Source organism: Diabrotica undecimpunctata, chromosome 9, assembly GCF_040954645.1.
Source record: "Diabrotica undecimpunctata isolate CICGRU chromosome 9, icDiaUnde3, whole genome shotgun sequence".
In the NCBI taxonomy this organism is placed as follows: Eukaryota; Metazoa; Arthropoda; class Insecta; order Coleoptera; family Chrysomelidae; genus Diabrotica; species Diabrotica undecimpunctata.
This window is the reverse complement of record NC_092811.1, coordinates 102,758,987-102,780,568: the sequence shown is the minus strand read 5'-3', so window position 1 is coordinate 102,780,568 and position 21,582 is coordinate 102,758,987. Positions and strand designations below refer to the sequence as shown.

The 21,582-nt window shown below is 33.9% G+C and overlaps 1 protein-coding gene across 1 annotated transcript in view; it reads left to right on the top strand.

The window, feature by feature from the left end:
- Nucleotides 1–942: 942 nt before the first annotated feature.
- The window catches only part of LOC140450347 (caspase-1-like), a 69,870-nt gene continuing 49,230 nt past the window's right edge, over nt 943–21,582 (top strand). The window contains exons 1-2 of the mRNA XM_072543938.1: nt 943–1,201; nt 11,399–11,649. Of these exons, the coding sequence (XP_072400039.1) occupies nt 1,056–1,201; nt 11,399–11,649 (397 nt within the window). The 5' untranslated portion in view covers nt 943–1,055. The remainder of the gene's footprint in view (nt 1,202–11,398; nt 11,650–21,582) is intronic.

Sequence of the window (21,582 nt, the reverse complement as noted above, 5' to 3'; positions counted from 1 at the left end):
TAACCAGTGCTTAACCATAAGAAAAAAAAAATTATAGTTTGACGTATTAGTAGAGCTTGAAATGTCACACATAAGCCTATCATGTAAAATTAAAAATGTAATTCTAATTCATTTTAATAATTATGTTCGCAAAAAATTAAAATTAAAACCATTAAAGTTAAAAAATACACTTCTTTAATTTAAATCATTTTCTAACACATCTCGGAAAAAGAAAGCGTATAATCCACAAATCACCTACCTCTGGTGATTTGTTACCTCTGTGCGATGCGTCTGTGCTATAATCATAGAATGAACACAGAATAATTGAAGTGAATATCCCTAGAATATTTTAAAAACCACGAGTCTTTGTTATTTTAAAAGTTCTCAAACTTTCAGAAATACTGAGATAGAGCACAGAATAAGAACCAATAGGACTTTTCATCAAATATAGTGTCAGCCGTTTTTTTCGAATAGATATTTTGTAAACAAATAGCTAGGTTAGTAACATACATGATATAGATAATTAATATAAAAATACCAAAGAAAGTCTAGTTATTGAAAAAAATGAAGTGCCACAAGTAGCAAATTATTTTTTTAATGGATTAGGATACCTGTACAAAAAGGAACAACGAAGAAGTTTTGTTATGGAATATGAGTGATAAACGCTCTAAATAATTTAAAGATAAAAAATATGTTATTTTATAAATTTTCGCAAGCCTTTATTTCTTTATAAGCAAGAAAAAATATTTATTTAACAAATATTTCTTTTTAAATTTATAAACGTTTGAAATTATACGTCATTGTCAAATCTGTCTGTACGAAAAACGAAGCCTGATGAAAAGTCAGCCAGTCAGTCAGTCAATTTTTAAATGGAAAAGTTATACGTGTTCTGTGGATAAAAGTTGCAGATCATTGTTGCCAACTTCACATTTCCTTGTTTGTTTCATTTGAAGGTCGAACAAAAAGTGATATTTTGACGTTTTCCAACTGATAGAACTGATAACCGTAGTTTGTTTTGATAAGGTTTAAATTCCTTTGTTTAATTATTTTGAAATTTATTCAATGCTATAGTGAAGATGGAAGACGCTGGTACAGATCAAGTAGGTAATGGTTTGCGGAATATAGAAGTCGAAGACTCTTTTCAAGATGCTGAAGATGGTCAATGCCTTGGGCACATGGGAAATGGCAAATCTGATGAAAGAGATGCCCTCGGAAGAGCTGGGTAAGATTATTCTAAAAATGATGTTTTCGTGTCCTTGTTTGAAGAACTTTATTAGTGGAAATAATTTCCTGGTTTTAATTATCTTTGCTTATGTGTTGATTTAGTTTTAAATCTATACTAGTTATGTTATTAATATCAAAATAATTCGATTGTACAATCATACTAATAAATAATTCCATAATCAAGGAAAATTCATGTAGTCTATTACCTCTAGAATCTTTATCACAAAAAAATGGGCTTATCCAAAGTGCATTCATTTCAAATTAAATATTGTAACACACATTTTGCGATGTTTTCAATACATTTAAATTTGGTGTCATTTTATCTACAACGGTTTGAAAACGTTTTCACTTTTCCGGCTTTACTGCTTTCGATTGGGAAAAGTTCAAAATTCTAACATAATCATTGTGTTAGCTTTTAGTTTTTGTGTATGTTATGTATTACTGGTCATATTAACAAGCTCTTTAAGATGCTTTGATTGCAAAATTTAGTCTGATGTAGTCATAGAAAAAATTGATTACAGGAACACACTGTCCTACCAAAGGTCTACTCAATTTGGTATAAGTTTACTTTAAGTTCATTATGCTAACAGGAACGTTTTAAAGTCTTACAAGAGATTTCACATTAAAAACTCTTTATTATAGAATTTTCTTGTTATGGCCAGTTGTCCCCCCACTATAAAAAGGTCTGAGATATCAAAAATTAATAGTTAAGTAAATAGCATAAAGTGCCCACATTATAAATTATACTTGCTAAAAGAACATACTGTATGATTTCTTTATGGTAATCAATTAATCCAGCAACTTACGAACAGCCAGATCAGAATAGATATCGTAGAGGAGCACAAAAGAATAACAGAAGCCATACATCAAGCTGGTAAAGAAGCAATTGGAAGAAGAATATTATGGATGACTAATGAAACAGAATAAATTACTACAGAAAAGAATGAAAAATACAAAAAATAGTTAAAACAGAAGGTCAGAGAAGATAAACATTTAATGTGGGAACAGCACTGCAATAATATAGAAAATAGAATAATAGGTTTGCGGTCCACTGAACCATGGAGATCATTAAGAGAGATGAACACCAACACAGACCATAGAATCAGTGTTACTATGGTTCAAGATTGAAAATCTCAATAATGACAGAAGGAAATGATAAAATATGGAGGTGACCAGTTAACAGAACATTTAACACAATTATTTAATAGATGTGTAAATGAATGTAAGATATAAATGGTTTCACTAAAGTGAAGACCCAAATGGTTTCAGATCCGGGGGTCGAGAAAAGCGACCTTCACAGACTATAGAAAAGGTGTCTTATAACAAGGACAAAATTATGGGAAACTTATCACGAATTTATTATGCAGACGATAATTAATATTGAAAGGATGCAGTCTATCTTCTCTAATATTTAATCTTTATTCAGAAAGAGTTTTATATCATTATAGCATTAACTTTGCAGATGACCAAACTATTGTTGTACAGGACTCCTATGATCTGGAGTTTATACCAAGAAAACTATATAGAGAATATAGAAAATGGGGACTCAACATAAGTTTGCAAAAGTCTGAATATTTAGTGTTTAACTCTGAAGCTAATTTTGATGTGATTGACAATGATGTGGAAATAATATGAATAAAATCGTTTAAATATCTAGGAGCAATTTTGACAACAGATGGGCTAGGACAAGAGAAAATTAGACACCAAATACAACAGAAAAAAAAAGGAATATTGGAAGTCTTAATTCAGTATGGTAGGACTGACATATTATAATGATATAATGGAGAAAACAAAGATTAGTATTGGAAGAGAATTTGTGGAGTTTGTAGTAACATATTAAAGTGAAGTGTGGACTGTAAATGTTAAAGCAAAGAGAAAGTTAGATGTAGTAGAGGTGGACTATCTTTGAAGGAGCACCAGAATATCAAGGCGCGACAGAATTACCAATGTGGCCATTAGAGATAGATTAAATGCCATAGACACAATAACTGAATATAAATGGAGAGTCTTAAGTAGTTTGAGCATCTACGGATGGAAGAAAGTAAGAGTATTTATATGGAATCTGCCAGGAAGATGTAAAAGAGGAAGACCAAGATTATCCTGAAGTGCATATCCCAACTTTTGCAAAGTTGTTACTCTCACATTATCCCATGCTAAAGCTATCCAGTAAGACATATCCTTAACAGTGATCTTTATAAGCGCTGCTGTCACAGTGATTCCCTCATCCAACGCCTTTGATGATAGTTCAGTTTCATAGCCTGTAAAACTCTGTGGTTTTCACCCGAAATGTTTAGTTGTCAGATGCCATATCTCTTCTTCCATCGGTCGAGCCAACTATCACTTGCAGTAAAATTTTCCTCGTCATCCTTAAACCATTTGTGAAACTCAACAGCCTTAGCTTGAATCATGGGGCCATTAATTGGACTTCCCAACCCTCGAAGATTAGAAAACCATAAAAATAAGGCTTCAGAACTCTGTTGGTATTCTACTTTCTTCAAAGTTTTCCATCTCCAATCTCCCACAGTCACTTCTCCAATAACTGGGTCAGCAGCAACCTTCTTTATTGACTCACCCTTATCCAAGCGTTTTACAACACTTAATTTTGTTTCTAAAGAAACCACAAGTCGTTTACATTTTAAACTCATAGTGCACTTGAAGTTACGTAGATATATATTCAGGGATTCTACAGTATTCACTGCCTTCCTTAGCTCAACCGTTTCCATCTCTCTGTTGTCCCATTCTCCATCATTTAGGCCTCTTTTACTCATGGCGTCGTCTACTTCCTAGGGGGCTCCATTCGGTTATTCTCTTTATCCATCTGCTGTCGCTAGTTCTTCTTACATGTCCATACCACTTTAGTCTTTTTTGGTCTATATATGTTAGTATGTCCATTTCTATTGATGTTCTTTGCTTTATTTCGTCATTACTTCTCCTATCCATTCTTGTTACTCTTCAGCATCTTCACAGGCATTCAATCTCTGTTGCTACTATCTTACTCCTGTTTTTCTTGTTTATGATCCAATTTTCAGCCCCATATGTCATAATACTTCGCACTAATGTTTTGTAAATCTGTGTTTTTGTCTTCATATTTAGGTGTCTATCCCACCATACTGAGTTAAGTTGTTGGATTGCTGTTCTTGTTTGTCCTAATCTTTGTGTAATTTCTTCCTCTGTTGTTGTTTTTTTGATTTGATTTGATTTGATTTTTGTTGATTATAGTCATAGTCATACTTTATTGATCCTTTAAGACATTCAAAATAAATGTATAGGATATGTCACTAGTGTTCACAGTTCACTAGTTCATGTTCACAGTGTAAAAAAATTGACAAAACATAAAATATATAAAATAACATTTTTACATGTAAAATATGAAGCTACTGCAGTTTGTCCTCAAGATATTCATTTATAGAATAATATGCTTTTCTTAAGCGTAAATCTTTTTTTTTAATTTAGAGATAAGTGGTATTTCTTTCACAGTTTTTGGAAAATGATTGTATAAGGTCAGTCCCATATATCTGAAGCAATTTTGAAATTTTGATGTTCTGTGTTTAGGAACTCGTAAAGATTCAGCACTTCTTGTATTGTAATAGTGATTGTCTGAATTTACCGGAAATGTATTGATTTCCTCTTTGACATAAAGTAAACATTTATAGATATATAGGCAGTAGAAAGTTAAAATTTGATGTTTAATAAAAACTGGTTTACAAGACTGTTGATAATCCAAATTAAAAATTTTACGGATAATTTTTTTTTTGGTTAATGAATACTTTGTTACTATCTACTGAGTTCCCCACAAAATTACATTATAGCACATGTGGCTGTAAGTAAGGCTATAATAGACATTCATTAATGCCGAGATGGGTAGTGTGTTTTTAACTCTATATATAGCATAAAAAGCTTTATTCAATTTCGTGTTCACTTAATTCACTTGCTCTGACCATTTGAGATTACAATCAATGAATACACCCAAAAACTTTGTAGAGTGAGTGGGAGATAACATATTGTTTCTATCATGGATGGTTAAGATATAGTCATATTTAGATGAGTTGTATGAATGAAAATAAATAATTTACGTCTTGTCAATGTTTAATAGTAGTCTGTTGGTATTACACCAGCGTATAAAGCAGTCAACAACATTTGTCTTTGTCATTTTTATTCATTATCCATTCTAGAAATATCCCTCTAAAACCAATGTTATATAATTTATTGCGAATAAATGTTATGTCTAAGCAGTCAAAAGCTCGTGATAGATCAAAAAATAGTCCTGCCAGGTGGTTTCTACTACACTTGAGTGCAAAAAAATCGACTCAAAATTATTTTGCGAAAGTACAGCTCCTGTTTCAATCTAAAAGGTGTAAATTTAATAATATTTATTGTACAATTATTCTCCTCATTATTGAGTTTGAAAAAAGTTTTGGTTTTTGGAAAATCGGGTGACGTATTATAAATAAATAATGCAACACATAGAGAGGGGGTCAGAATTTGACTCATTGAAATCGACACGCACCGACTTAACGCGTTCGGTTAACATCGTAGGCATCAATTTACATAGCGATGCACTAAAACATGAGTCAATTAATTTCGCAACTGCATAACGGATGGATACCACATCTGTCAAAGCAGCTCAAGCAGTAGCATTATTGAGAGAAGACCTGAGCTAGAGGGCCGTGGCAAATCGACTAAATTTAAGCCAATCTGCTGTGTCCCGAGTATATCGTCGGTACCAAGATACTGGTGATTATGTTCGCCGACAAGGAGGAGGTCGTAAACGAACAACAACGGAGAGAGATGATCGATTTCTTGTATCTAAATCTCTGAGACATCGACATTTGACTGGTGCTAATTTTAAAGAAGAGCTTAGAAAAGTCCGAGGTGTGGTTACTAGCGTTTGGACAGTCAGAAGGAGACTTAAAGCAGCAAACCTGACACCAAAAAGGGCAGCTACGAGTCCGAAGCTAACTACAGCCCAGAAGTAAAGGCGACTAGAATTTGCTCGCGAACATCTGGATTGGGACGACTATCAATGGAGTCAGGTATTATTCTCCGACGAAAGTAGGATCTGCCTACATGGCAACGAAAAGAGGCGTTGAGTCTATAGAAGGCCAGGAGAACGATTTGCTCAATGTTGTATACCAGAAATTGTGTCATATCGAGGCGGTTCTTGTATATTTCGGGCAGGCATTTCCATGGATGGGAAAACCGAGTTGGTTTTCGTGCCTGGTGGAGGACGTGGTGGAGGTTTAACGGCGGATCGTTACATCAGAGATATTTTGGAGGAAATGTGGTTCCATACGTGGGATTTATTGGTGATGCTTTATTTTATTGCATGATAATGCACGATGTCATACCTCACGAGTCACCACCACCTATCTGACTGAGATCGGTATACCTATAATAAATTGGCCTGCGTTGAGCCCGGACATAAATCCAATAGAGTATGTTTGGGATGAGCTTAAACGAAGGGTCCGAAACAGAAATCATGCACAAAGGAGCATAATGGAATTAAGGGCTGCGCTTAATGATGAATGGGAAGCAATGCCTCAAGAATTTATTAGAAAAGTCATCCGATCCATGCGAAATCGACTGGAAAGTGTAATTAGTAATAGGGGTGGTAATATCAGATATTGAAAAATAAAAAAATTCATTTCGTAATTGATGATTTCTCTGTTCATTATGTCTTTCTTGGGATAGTTCCAATGATGAATATTTGAGAAACTCTATTCGTATAGCATATTGTTTTTATAATGCGTCTTTCAAATAATGAAATAGCGGTTTTTGTAAGTTCAATAATAAAGTTACTGTTTGCACATTACATCTTGTTATTTTTATACTTTTTACATTAAAACAGAAGGTGTAATCTCAAATATCGCTTTTGAGTCGATTGTTTTGCACTCAAGTGTATCTAATTCATCATAAATACGCTCAAACAAGCTGCATGCAGCCGTGAGTGTTGACTTTTTTGATCTAAAGCCGTGTTGGGTTGGAGTTAATAAATTGTATTCTTCAATAAAATTTAACATTCTGTTGTATACAACCTTCTGTATTACTTTGGAAATTTGTCCCAAGTATTTGAATTTATCCTTTCCTTTGATTGTTACGTCATCTGTAGATCTTCTATGTCTTCTTCACTTGTAGATGGGTACTCTGTTTTCGCGAGGTTAATATCTAGGCGAGCCTTGGTATATTCTTCTTGTAGTTTCTTCATCATGTAGCTGAGGTCGTCTTGGTCTTGTGCAATCACTACTTGATCATCAGCAAAGCTTAACATATATAGGCAGTCGTTCCGTACCGGTACTCCCATGCCTTCGCATTTTCTTTTCCATGTAGTCAAGGCTTTCTCTAAGTATATTTGAATAGGGTTGGAGATGTGGAACAACCCTGCAGGAGTCCTTTTGTTTTGGTGAAGTCTTCTATGATTCTTGTTCCCATTTTAATGGACACTTTATTTTCTTATATTATATACAGAGCGGATATATACGGATTTTACAAACACAAAAATATACATAAGTACACATGGACTCAAGAGACAAGAAAACTAAGATCCATTATTGACTACATTATCATGAACCACAAAAGCTCCATCAAAGTGAAAGACATCAGAGTGAAAAGAGGGGCAGAGTGTGGAACAGATCACAAACTTGTGGTGGCATGGATGGAATTCCCCTATATCTGGACAAAACAAAAACATACATCGATTGTTACAACGGGAACGACAATAAACGAAAAGAGGCTCAAATTACATCTATTGCAGGAAGAATCAATAAAAGATTTATACAAAAGAAGACGAGACCAAAAACTAGAAGAATTCAGATATGACACGTTAGATGAAATGCATGAACACATAAAAACCTGCCCCTGATTTCAGCGGCCTTAGAAGCTCTTGGAGAAGACGACCAAAGGAACACCCACCAGAATATCAAATTAAGGGAAGACACATTGAAATGCATAAGAGAAAAGAAAAAACTACACATAAAATACCTAAACACCAAAAAACAGGAAGACTTAGACCTATATAGAGCGAAAAACAGAGAGGTAAAGAAAAGAGTAACAAATGAAAAGAACGAACGATGGGAACAAGCATGCACAGAGATAGAACGACGTATCGGAGGAACGAGAAATTCAGAATCATGGCGAATATTAAAAGCACTTCAACGAAATAAGACAGAGAAAACCCAGATCGGCAAAATTAGTGAAAACGAGTGGCAAGAATACTACGTAGAACTACTTACAGAAAACCGTCCCCAGTTTCAGGAAGAGAATATAGAACATGCAGGAAATGGGGCATACGACCAGATAGAAATAAGCCTGGCAGAAGTTAAGAGAGCAATCAAGACATTGAAGAACAAAAAAGCCAAAGGACCCGGAGGAATACCAAACGAACTAATTAAAAACGGAACGGAAAAGTTATTCCGCATGCTACATAGAATGTTCGAAAGAGGACTAAATGGAGAAGAAATACCTGCGGAATGGACACAAGCATACATCACATCCATACATAAGAAAGGAAACAGGAAAAAATGTGAAAACTATAGAGGAATTAGTATAATATCGTCGGTAGGTAGACTTTACGGGAAAATTATTAAAGAAAAACTAGAAACTGAAATAATAGGAAAAATTGGAGAAGACCAAGCAGGGTTCACAGTAGGAAAATCATGCCTAGATCATACGTACACATTAGAACAACTGATAGAGAAGAAAATGGCAAAAGGTAGACCGGTCCATCTGGCCTTTGTTGATCTAAAGAAAGCATATGACTCAATACCCAGAGTCAAATTATGGAAAGCAATGAATGATCTCGGAATCCGACAAACACTAATAAAAGCAGTTAAAGCACTATACAAAGAAAACAAAGTAGCTATTAAATGTGGAAATAAAGCCTACAATCCATTTAAGACGACAAAAGGACTTCTACAAGGCTGTGCTACGTCCCCTACTCTGTTTAAAATATTCTTGGAAAAGACACTCAAACCATGGAGGAGAAAGTGCGAAGGAATGGGCATACCAGTAAGAGACGAATACCTATACACCTTAAGTTTTGCCGACGATCAAGTAGTCATCGCACAAGATGAAGAAGATCTCAGCTTTATGCTCAGAAAACTAGAAGAAGAATATAAAAACAACGGAATGGAAATAAACTTAGAGAAAACCGAATACCTAACAACAGAAAACAAGGATATGAGAAACCTAGAGATAGACGAGGGAAGACAAATAAATGGAACAGATAAATTCAAGTATTTAGGAACCATAATATCGAACCAGGGAACAACAGAAGAAGATATAAACAACAGACTGAGACAAACAAGAAACTGTATAAGACAACTAAACTCAGTGTTGTGGGATAAGAACATTACGATAAAGACAAAAAAGAGAATATATAACACCCTGACAAGAAGTATCCTGACATATGGGTCCGAAAACTGGACAATAAACAAGAGAAATAGAGGTAGAATAAGAGCAGTAGAAATGGAGTTCCTGAGGAGAAGCTGTAGACTTACAAAAAGAGACAGAATTGAAAACGCAGAGATTAAGCGGAGAATGGGAGTGCAATCAGACATAATCAACTATATAGAGGAGAAGAGACTATCCTGGTACGGCCACGTCAGAAGAGCGGACAGAGGACGCTGGATAAACAAAATCACAGAATGGAGCCCGATTGGAAGAAGAAAGAGAGGAAGACCCCGAAGGTCATTCAGAGATGAAATCGACGAGGCTATGGAGAAAAGAACCCTGCGAGATGGAGACTGGAATGACAGGGAAAATTGGAGAAAACGGTTGAGTGAAGGAAGACAGTGAAAACTGTGGAAATCCTTAGTAGTAGTAGTAATATACAGAGCTTTTGTAGCTTCTATGAGTTCCATCTGTATTTCTAATTTGTACATTGGCTCCCATAGTTCTGGCCTTGGTACAGAGTCATACGCCTTTCTCAGGTTCACAAATGCCAAATGTATATCTCTATTTTTTTTGTTTTTTTCTTTTCCAACAGTTGTTCCAGTGTGTGTGTGCATGATCTTCCTGCCGTGAAGCATGCCTGATCCTCTCCGATTTTGTCTTTTATCGCTTGCTCTAGCTTTTCTCGCAGTATCTTCCCATATAATCTTCCTATTGATGATTTTACGCTTATTCCTCTGTAGTTTTCTAGATCTAGATCTAGATCATCTTCTATCTCCTTTCTTAAATATAGATGTAGTTACGTAGAAACTACACAAAAAGAATACATGAATGAACTTGTAAGAGCTTACAGTGAGACGAACCGAACAGCTAGCTGTGATGACTTAAACTGACGGGTGGGGGAGTGGGTGGGCAGGCGGCCAGTAGAAACATAGTGGCTAGAACAATAACACTCGCTAGTGACACATCTCTTCAGCGTACCAACAGACAGCGTACACGCTTTTACTTGATCTTGCTCTCCAAGCTAATTTATTACATAATTTGTTCTTTTCAATTACTACCTCGGTTAATCCGGAGATTCGTTTAATCGGGACTCGGATAATCGCGAGTTTACTGTACTGGTTTTTTTCTCTGGTGGTGGAAATACTAATTTCAGGGCTTTCTTATGTATTTTTGATTTAAAATTTTGTTTATTGTGTGTTCGTTGTACCCATTGTTATGTACCCGTTGTACCGATCGGATTTTATGAAGTATCATTCGATTTGTAATTAAAAAGGGGCTACAATATAATGCTTTTTGCATAAAAAACCGAATTTTTACAAAGTTATTTTAAAAATTAAAAATGCCTAAAAAATTCACATTTTTGGAATTTAATCATTAATTAATTGTGCATAAACAAATTAAAGCTTTTTTTATGTACTTTCCTTCTGCACCTTATATAGTCTGCACAACATATTGATTTGGTACAATAAAATAGTCATAAAACACTGTTTTTTGCATATTAAAAGTGCCATAAGAAAATTATAATTAACAATTTGGAGTTGTAAATGTTTTTGGAGGTTACTCCAAGCATTGCCATTTATAACGCTGTGATGGTTTCAAAAATACACTAATCAATGCACGTTTTTTTCTCTACAGCTGTTGAAACCATACAGTTTCACAAAATTTCATTGGAATCATTTCAGTGGCTTCGGAGATTCTCGTAAACGAACATTGTGACACGAGATTTTTATATATAAGGATTCTAGTTTTGGCATTTAAACGTGACTTTTTTTATATAACTTTTAGTTATACAAATATATTTCAGAAACTCTTCTGGAGAAAAGTATGCAAGGATGCCAGTGCACAAATATTCTTCCCATTATAACATGGAACATCCTAAAAGAGGCTTGGCTCTCATCTTCAACCATGAAATCTTCGAATGTGGAAATTTGAAGCCCAGAAATGGTACTAACGAAGACTGCAAAAACCTGAAAGAGTGCCTTATTGCTTTGGGCTTTGATGTGCATGTTTTCAAGGATTTAAATTATAGGGATATTGAACAACACGTCCGTGAAAGTAAGTTTTCAATATATTTTTTCATATTAGTTTTTTTACAAAAGTTACAATTTTAAAAACGATATTTTTAACATCTCTATCATTTCAAGCAGATTAAAGATCTATCTATAAACGGATATTTAAAAACCGTTTGGTAGAAATTCGTTATTTTCTTTGTTAAAATATGCAGAGGAGAATACATCATTTATGTTTTAAAGCCACATATACACTGTGTGTCAGCCAAATGGAATAAATTAGCTAATAAATAAATGAGAGAGTATTCGAAAAAACGGTCGAACACGTCGATTAGTATTTATAGTTGCGCATTTTTTCCATAAAAACTTTTTATACGGGGTGTATCAGATTGTCACCTTTGGGGAATAATTACGGGTCTAACCACCTTCTGTTATCCCGGGGTGCTCTGTAGAGGGCTTCGAATATACTGTCGAAAGCTCCTCTACTTAAGTCCATTTACTGGGTATGGACTTGTAAATATTTATATCTTCGGTGTCTTGCCTTGAAAAAGGCAAGATATTCTTACACAACAAATTCCTCGTCGAAAATGGTACATTAGGTTGTGGTCTTCCGATGGCTTGTCTTGAGAAAGACAAGATATTTTCTTACATGACAAAGGATTGTCGAAATAAAAACACCAAGTTAAAGTTGAAAATAACTCTCAGCCACAGAGTATGGAAAATAGAATAGGAGCAGAGCCTCGAGAGCACTAAGCTCTCGAAGAGCCCGTGAGGAACTGACCTGGCTGACCTGAAAATCGCCAATATTTATATGCGCTGTTCGAGCGATAAATAGGGATTTCCAGGTCAAGAGCCAATGGAAAAATTCGAGGCGGGGCGATGCGCATCGAAATGCGTACTAGTCCACAGACTATGGCATTCGATGACAAGATAACGGTGGCCAATACCAACTTGCTTATTTTAAATAGAACTCAATGTATATTATTTAATTTTTAGATTCCTCAGATCATTTTAGACATTTTTTTAATACAATATCCCATACCTATCTTTGACTGTTTCGGAAATATTAAGTAAAATGCAAAAATTCACATTTAGAAAAGAAAATTATTTATTTGTCGAAAGTCGCTACCACTGTCTTAGTACTTCTTGCCCATTTAAGTCTTGGTAATTATAAAGTAAGCAAAAACTATTTAAGCATTCCTTTTTGTTGATATGTAAAAAAAAAACGAAAAATTGTTTACTTTAGTTTAAAACGCCTATGTTTTATTGTTCCATGACAGAAGTAGTTGTCAGTGCTATAGTTGTTTGAATTTCATTAACCGCAAGCCAGAAAAATGGTTCATTTAACAGAAATGCACAAAATTACAATTATACAGATGATTGGCTATGGAGATAAGACACGGACGCAAATGGAAGTAGCTTGTTTATTTCACGAAGCATTTCCTGATTTGCCGCACATATCTCAAGGGACAATTAGTAAAATAGAGCAGCAATTCCACCAGCTGTGCCATGTTAGGAAGGTAAAAAAAGAAGCTGCCAATGCAGTAAGTGAGAATACCAAATTGGCTGTTAGGCTTGAGTTTAAGGAACACCCTCATACATCTGTTCCACAAGCAGTCCCAGTACTCGATATTAGCTATTCATCGGTTATTTGAATATTACAAGAAAACGAAATGCATCCCTATAAAATTATACACACTAAGGAGCTCATGGAAGGTGATTTTGACAGGAGAACGTATTTTTGTGCAACAACATGATCCAATTAGAACATGTTTTGTTTTCTGATGAGTGCACCTTTACTCTTCACGGTCATGCTAATTGGCAAAATTGCCGCTATTGGTCCAGGGAAATCCTCACTGGAAATTTGAATAGCGACAATTATTTAGCATTGCTCCAAAATAATGTAGTGCCAACGTTGGCCAACTTGTTTCCTGATCCAGGAAACCCACAAGTTCCGGCGAATATGACATGTTTTCAACAAGATGAAATCCACCACCCCACCCCACTACCAAATTCATATCCGGCAGTACCTTAACCTTAACCAAATATTTCCAAATCGGTGGATAGGGAGGCGAGGTTCGATGTAATGGACACCACGATCCCCCGATTTGACGCCATTAGACTTTTTCCTATGAAGATATATGAAAAGTATTGTATACAAAACTAAACCCAGTGACTTAGCTGACTTACGAAGACGAATAACTCTTGCGATTGATCGATCACATCTGAGATGTTGAGTAACATTAGAAGAAATTCCTATTCACGGTTAGGGCGTTGCCAAGACGTTCGTGGGGAGCATTTTGAATATCTCCTACATTGACATTATTGTTTAGATTTGTATTATTTAGAAGTTTTTGAATATGTTGCAGCGACTTACGGCAAATAGATAATTTTCTTGTCTAAATGTATATTTTTGCATTTTACTTAATACTTCCGAAACGGAAGATAGGTATAGGACATTGTATTCAAAAAATGTCTAAAATGATCTGACAAATCTAAAAATTAATTAATATACAGGGTGTTCTATTTAAAATAAGCAAGTTAGTATTGGCCACCGTTATCTGGTACAACCCCGTATAAAAAGTTTTTATGGAAAAAAATGCGCAACTATAAATACCAATCGACGGGTTCGACCGTTTTTTTGAATACCCCCTCATTTATTTATTAGCTAATTTATTCAATTTTTCTGACACACAGTGTATATCAAATTAGAGTTTGATGTTAATATTGTGAATAAACTAAATGTAAGCCCAAATATTTACCTTCTCCTTATTGCACCGTCTCCTTTCGAAGGTTCGCGATCCAAATGGCAATTTTAGCATTGGAAACGGCTGCACGAAAGATTTCTGTGGATGAGCGGTCAAACTATCTCCTCAGGTCTTTCAGCCACGAGTTCTGGCGTCTTCCAACTGATCTTTTGCCCTGCAATTCACCTTCCTATATGATTTGGAGTAATTCATATCTTTCACCTCTCAACACATGCCCAAGTATTGTATTTTCCTCTCTTTGATTATGCTGAGTAATTCTTTTTGTTTACTTATGCGCCGAAGTACCTCACCGTTGGTAACTTTTTGTACCCATGGAATTCTCAGCATCTGTTTGTAAATATACATTTCAAAGGCATCTATTCTATCCTAGTCCGAGGCTCGTCACCGGTTCTTTGAGCTTTTTTTAAATTTTTTTATATGGCAGGCTGTTAACCTAACCCTACAACCCTCCTCCTTTATCCGGGCTTGGGACCGGCAACATCACCCAGTAAGAAGTGAGGAAATACGAGCGAGATGTGGTATAGAGGAAATAAACGCGTGGACCAAAAGAAGAAAAGTGGAATGGAATCAACACATCGAAAGAATGACAGAAAATAGAATAGTACGAATAGCAAGAGACAAATCGCCAAATGGAAGAAGATCATTGGGACGACCGAGGAAAAGATGGTCAGACAACGTCAATTGAGGCTAAAAACCGAAGTAAAACAGGCATTTTGCCTATTTATAAAGTAGGAAGAAGAAGAAAGGCATCTATTCTTTTTTCTGTTTCAAAGTCCATTGTCCAACTTTCACAGCCATACAGCAAAACAGAGAAAACATAACATCTGATCAGTCGAATTCTTAGATCTAGACTAAGGTCTGATCTTGTAAAAAATGTTTTCATGTTCATGAGTGTTTTCCTCGCTTCTTCAGTTACACTGGCTGTTGATATTTGCTCCCAAATATTTTATGGAATTTACTTGTTCTATTATTTGTCCCTTGTCATACAAATGTACGTTTGTTGGCATCTTTGAAAATACTAGAATTTTAGTTTTGGAAACGTTTAGATGTAAACCAAAAATTTCGCTATGACAAACTACCGTATTTATTATATTTTGTAGTTCTTGTGCATTGCTTGCTATTATATTATATTTGAAGAATAAGCTGGAGTAAATTCTCAGAAAAAAAAAACTAAATTGTTAAGCATATTTTAGTACGTGTGCTTTTCGTACAACGTCAATATTTTAGTTTATTTTACGTTGGATTTGACTATTTAGATAGAAATTTTTCCATGTCACATGGACTATCGTAAAATTTAAATACCTGCTATTGTTAGAACTGTGTAGGCTAGGGTTTTTTCAGCTGGTCATAGACGTACTTTAAGGGTATTACATTATTGGTTTCGGTTTGTTAGATATTTAAACCATTTTCAAAGCATATTATATTTATATAAATCTGTTTATTTTAGTAACGTTATTTATGGTTATTTTTGTCGTTATGATAATGACCCATTAAATAACAAGATATAAAGAAACTCTTAAAATACATAGGTATTTAGTTAATGGTCTTTTGATAGTTTAGATAGAAAAAGTCGATTAGCGAAATATGGTTTCTGATAAATGTGAACGCTATCACGTTTATAAATAGTATGAATTTCGATTTTGTTTCGAAAACCAATGATTAATAAAATCGTTAATGGTCTTTAAATAGCCATTCATTAGTATCAGAAAATTTTTGTTTAGTCGATTATTAGCGAGTGAAGAGATCTGACACAGTTGTTTTTTGCAAGAGTGAATAGTGAGTTTATAGAATATGGAATTATGGAATTAACGTGTGATTATACACCAGTTAAAAAATTAAAGTTGAATCATTTATCACTTAACGAAAAGAGTGTTATTCTTAACGTCTACAATTATTTTAAGCAACACAATCCTTCCAATACTGTTGATACTATAGTTGAAATTTCGTCTAAATTAATGGGATATTCAAAATCAACTGTATATAACGTTTTAAAATAGGAAAAATCAGCTGGGATAACGCCACCCAAACCGAGACCAGGAAAACCAAAATTGTCAAAAATGAATGTGGATGAATTTTTCAAAAATGCAATTCGTAGAATGGTCCACTAATTTTTTTTAACAAACAAATACCAACTTTAGATAAAGTTTTATAAGCCATTACCGACGATCCCGATTTATCCACAATAAGTAGAGACAAACTTTGGAGAGTTTTGCATGAGTTAAACTTTAAGTATGAAAAAGTGGGCAGACAGTCAATGCTTATCGATTCCGAAGAAATTGTGTGTTGGAGACGAGACTACCTCAGAAAAATAAAAAAAATGAGGACAGAAAATAAGAACATTTATTATTTAGATGAAACGTGGGTTAATGAGGGGCATACTGTAGGGAGAGTTTGGAAAGACAAAACTATAAAAACATGTCGACAAGCATTTCTAGAAGGATATTCACCTGGTTTCAAGGAACCAACAGGTAAGGGTCGACGAATAATTGTTACCCATATAGGTAGTATGAATGGATTTCTTAAGGAGGGTTTACTTTTGTTTGAATCAAAAAAGACCTGTGATTATCACGAAGAGATGAACGGAGACGTGTTTGAAGAATATTTCGAACAGATGATTGAATTCATACCTAAAAATTCAGTTATTGTAATGGACAATGCAAGTCACCACTCTAGATTAGTTGAACGTTTACCAACTACTCAATGGAGGAAAGATGAAATTGCAATGTGGTTAACTTCTAAGAATTTAATCTTTGACGATACAATGACAAAAGCAGAATTATTAGAGCTTGCTAGAATTAATAAACAAAATTAGAAAAAATATGTCATTGAGGACATAGCCGAAAAACGAGGAATTGAAATACTTCGCCTACCACCGTATCATTGCGAGCTAAATCCGATTGAATTACTATGGGCCGAAGTTAAAAGTAACGTTGCTCGAAATATTACAACTTTTCATTTGCCAGATGTTACTATTCTTTTTCATAAATCTATATCCGAAGTAACGACTGAACATTGGCAGAAATGTATTAATCACGTTATGGATATTGAGAAAAATATGTGGGAGCTTGATCATATAATAGATAGCAGTATAGAACCGATAATAATTCATCCCGGATCGGATAACACTTCGTCTGAAACAGAATATGAGGAAGCTTAACTTTAAACTGTAGCTCAGAAGTTTATTTTACATTTGAACTAATTGCCGACAACTTCATTGTTTATTTTTTATTTATTTTTTATTGCTAATATAATTTTCATTCTTATTTCCAATATTATTAGTATTAAGAATATTATTATTTATTAATAGGAATATATAAAAACTTACAGTTTTTGTGTGTGTATTTAACGTTTCAGTATAATTTATTGTATTTTATTATTTTATATTAACTGTATGTTTCACATATAATAGAATTTTTATTCTATCCTTTTATTTTAAACCAGTGTTGGATTGGATTAATTACTTTGTTCTAAATATCCAAATAAACTTAACCCAAATTTTTCTTTTAAGATTACGTTTTAGTTAGAAGATGTGCACGCCTATGTATTTCGAGGTGCGAAGATTAGTATTCTGAGAATTTACTCCAGCTTATTCTTCAAATATACTATAGGACGATATCATTGTACCTGATGTTGTCTAATGCTTTTAATCTTATTCCACCATTAATTTTTTTAAATCCTTATTTTTGAAAGGGTTATAGTTGAAAGAGCTTGAACGGGTCACTAATCACGAATGTATAAAAACTTTCAACAGCTATATCTTAACCAAGGTTATCTTATAGAAAAACAAAAAACCGAAATTTTCAGAAAAGCAAAACCCATATTTTTTACTCTTCGAGATTTTTCGTATCACTAAGACTTTTTAAGTTATTTAAAAAAAAGGATTTTTTCAAAATTTCAAAAATTTTTTACTTTAAAACCAATTTTTTTCAAAAATAAGCACTTTAGTGGTCAGACTTACAGATCATAAAAACAACACATAAATAAAGTAAGTTTGTAAAGCGGTAGCGATTTACTTCATTTGGAGTGCTAATTAATAATAATAATAATAATAATGATGATTATTTAGGAAGCTTACGTAGATTACAAGAAACAAAAACATACTAAATACTAAATAAACATAAAAACTCACTGAAGTAGAGCTACTATAAAAGTCGCACCCTTTGTGCGTGAAACTTAAAAATATATATTCAAACTAAGAAATATTTAACAATTGTATAGATATAAATAGTAAGTTACATATGCGTACTTACAAAAATACATTAATTTTAATATATCATGTGACACAACTGTGAGTACACACATGTAAGTACGTGATATTAATTGCAGTAAATTCAAGAAATGTTGTAGTTTGTAATCAAAGTCTATTTAGATATTTATTATTTATTACTATTGTCTATTAATCAGTTCTTAATAGAATTGTGTTTTTTTGTTTTCAATCCATTGTTTAATTTCATATTTATATCTGTTTTTTTTTATAATTTTGATTTTGTTTTAAATTTTCTGGTAGACAATTGTATAATTTGACCACAATCTGGAGTATGGATTTATTACATTTAGGTAAAATTGCGTTATTCCTTGAATATCTAGTTTAATGAACATGATTGTTAAAGTTTAATATTATCCTTTTTTCATGTATATGTATAAGGGCTGTGGGAGAACAGTGATACCAAGCCAACCCCGGTGATTAGTATAATTCTAAACCCAGAGAAAACTTCACTGTCCCACAGTTCCTTGCGATTTTTACTTCTTCGCTTGAAGACCCTTCGATTTAGTGGACCACCCAGAGTTTCAGTAATTACGACCAACTGATAATGTTAACGAATCACTAGGTACCCTGAGAAACCCTGTATTATTGAATATAAATTTTTATATTCTAATATAACAACCTGTAAATCCAACAACAAACTATGTCTAGAAATAAAATGCAATAAATTATGAAAGTCGGTTTAATATAAAATAATATAACAAATTCTTGTGTAGATTAGGTAAAATGACATAATGTATTTCAATCATTAAATACCTACATAAAGAAATAAACATTTATATACCCTAAGGATTGGTACCAACCTATTTATACGATAGGACTGGACAATTCTATCCTATCCTTAAACCCTAAAGGTTTTAGTTAGGTTAATTATAGTTGAATTTTAATGTTAATACTAACTTATTTACTGAATACTATTTTTAAATGCAATATTAGAACTTAGTAAAATCCAATCTGTATAAACGATTTATTGCAAAAATGATTGAATAAAACTACTAAAAAACTGCGGATTGGTGAGAAATTTGTTCAGTCATATTGTATATTTTTTATTTTCTTAAAGGCCTTAGCGCGTTACCGAAACCTAGGTTTTTAAAGAAAAAGAAAGCACAATAGTCTACTTATTGATGTTCTTCGGACTCTTATTAGGTGTCGAATTATTCGTTGGCCTAGATTTCAGCTATGCCCTATGCTGCATTTTATATTGGGTAAAATTTACCTTGCTTTTCCAAAAGTTGTTGTAAAACCATCTACCATTTCACCTTCAGCACTTTAACTTTTTACACAGAACGTACATACTAAGTTCGTTACACTAGAACTAACATTAACGATTATTAGAAGTAATTTTTAACTGCCGGAATTGCGGCATAATCCATTTCATCAACATGACAACATTTCACTTTCCCAGTCTTCTCTCGAATGTCTTTTTGTTTTTCATTTCTTGCTATTAAGTAACCTTGGACGAACCCATCCATATTTTTGTATAGGCTGCAAAACTAGTTCTGATATTTGGGCGAGACATGTCCATCTCGCTTTAATTCGTATCATATGCAATAGATAACTATTCTTACACTTTAGAAAAAGACCCCTTGATATGACCACAGAAATAATTCCTTTATTAACATTTGAACAGCGGCGTGCTTTATTTTCTTTTTATTAATATTATATTTTATTTAAAAATTTTATCGTTACAGAACCGTAACATTTTTCCCCCGGCTTGGGAAATTCCCAAGACCCAATTTCGGGAGAAATTTTTGTTCCCCTCGGAACCTCAGGCTGTAACCTTTTCCAAGTTAATGTTACATTTTCCCTTTAAGTCTACTATTTTAGTCATATTTACCAGACTTTCCTTCTCGAAAGCCAGCATCTCCTTTTCTAAAGGTAAAATACATAATTTAGTAATGGGTCTGGTATATATACCAGTAGATGTCCTTACTTCCACATTTCGCACCTTACCGTCCGAACCCGGATGTATTTTTATTACTCTTGCCAATTTCCATTTCATTGGTGGCAAATTATCGTCTTTTAGTAAGACTAGGTCATTTAATTTCAAATTGTCCCGCTCTAAATACCACTTATTACGGGCCTGGAGTTCAGATAAATAGTCTAAACTCCAGCGTTTCCAAAAGGTTTGTTGAATTCGAGTTAACTTTTCGTATACAGACAGTCTGTTTTCATTAACATTTAAAATATCCCTTTCAGGTAAATTCACTAGACTTTCTCCTATTAGAAAATGTCCCGGGGTGAGACTACTTAAGTCATTTGCATCGTTGGAGATGGGTGTCAGAGGGCGAGAGTTCATTACGGCCTCTATTTGGGTTAGCACCGTATAGAATTGTTCGAAAGTTAATTTAGTATCACCTAACATCCTATAAATGTGATATTTGGCCCTTTTTACGCCAGCTTCATGTAAGCCACCCTGATGGGGTGCTTGAGGTGTTAAAAATTTAAATTCTATGAAATTATTTAAACAATAATTCTTTATTTCCGCCTTTACCTCCGACTTCTGGAAAAAAGTTTTTAATGCTTTATATTTGTTTCGACATCCCCAAAAACACGTACCGTTATCTGACAAAATAGATTTCGGCAACCCCCTTCTACTTACAAAACGTTTTAGTGCCATTATATATACCTCTGTAGACAAATCGGAAACTAATTCCAAATGAACGGCTTTTGTAACCGTGCATACAAAAACTGCCATGTAACATTTAACTAATGAGGCCTTTCGCAATGTAGAAGTTTTAATCTGAAAATAACCCCCATAGTCTACCATTACATTTGTAAAGGCTCGGTTGGGCGTTACCCTATTGGCAGGTAATTCTGCCATCAACTGCTCGGCATTTCTCTGCTTATACCTAAAGCATACGTGACAAGATCTAACAATCTTTTTTATCATTTTTAAACCGTTCATAGGCCAGTACCTAGTACGGAAATTTCCTAACACTGTTTG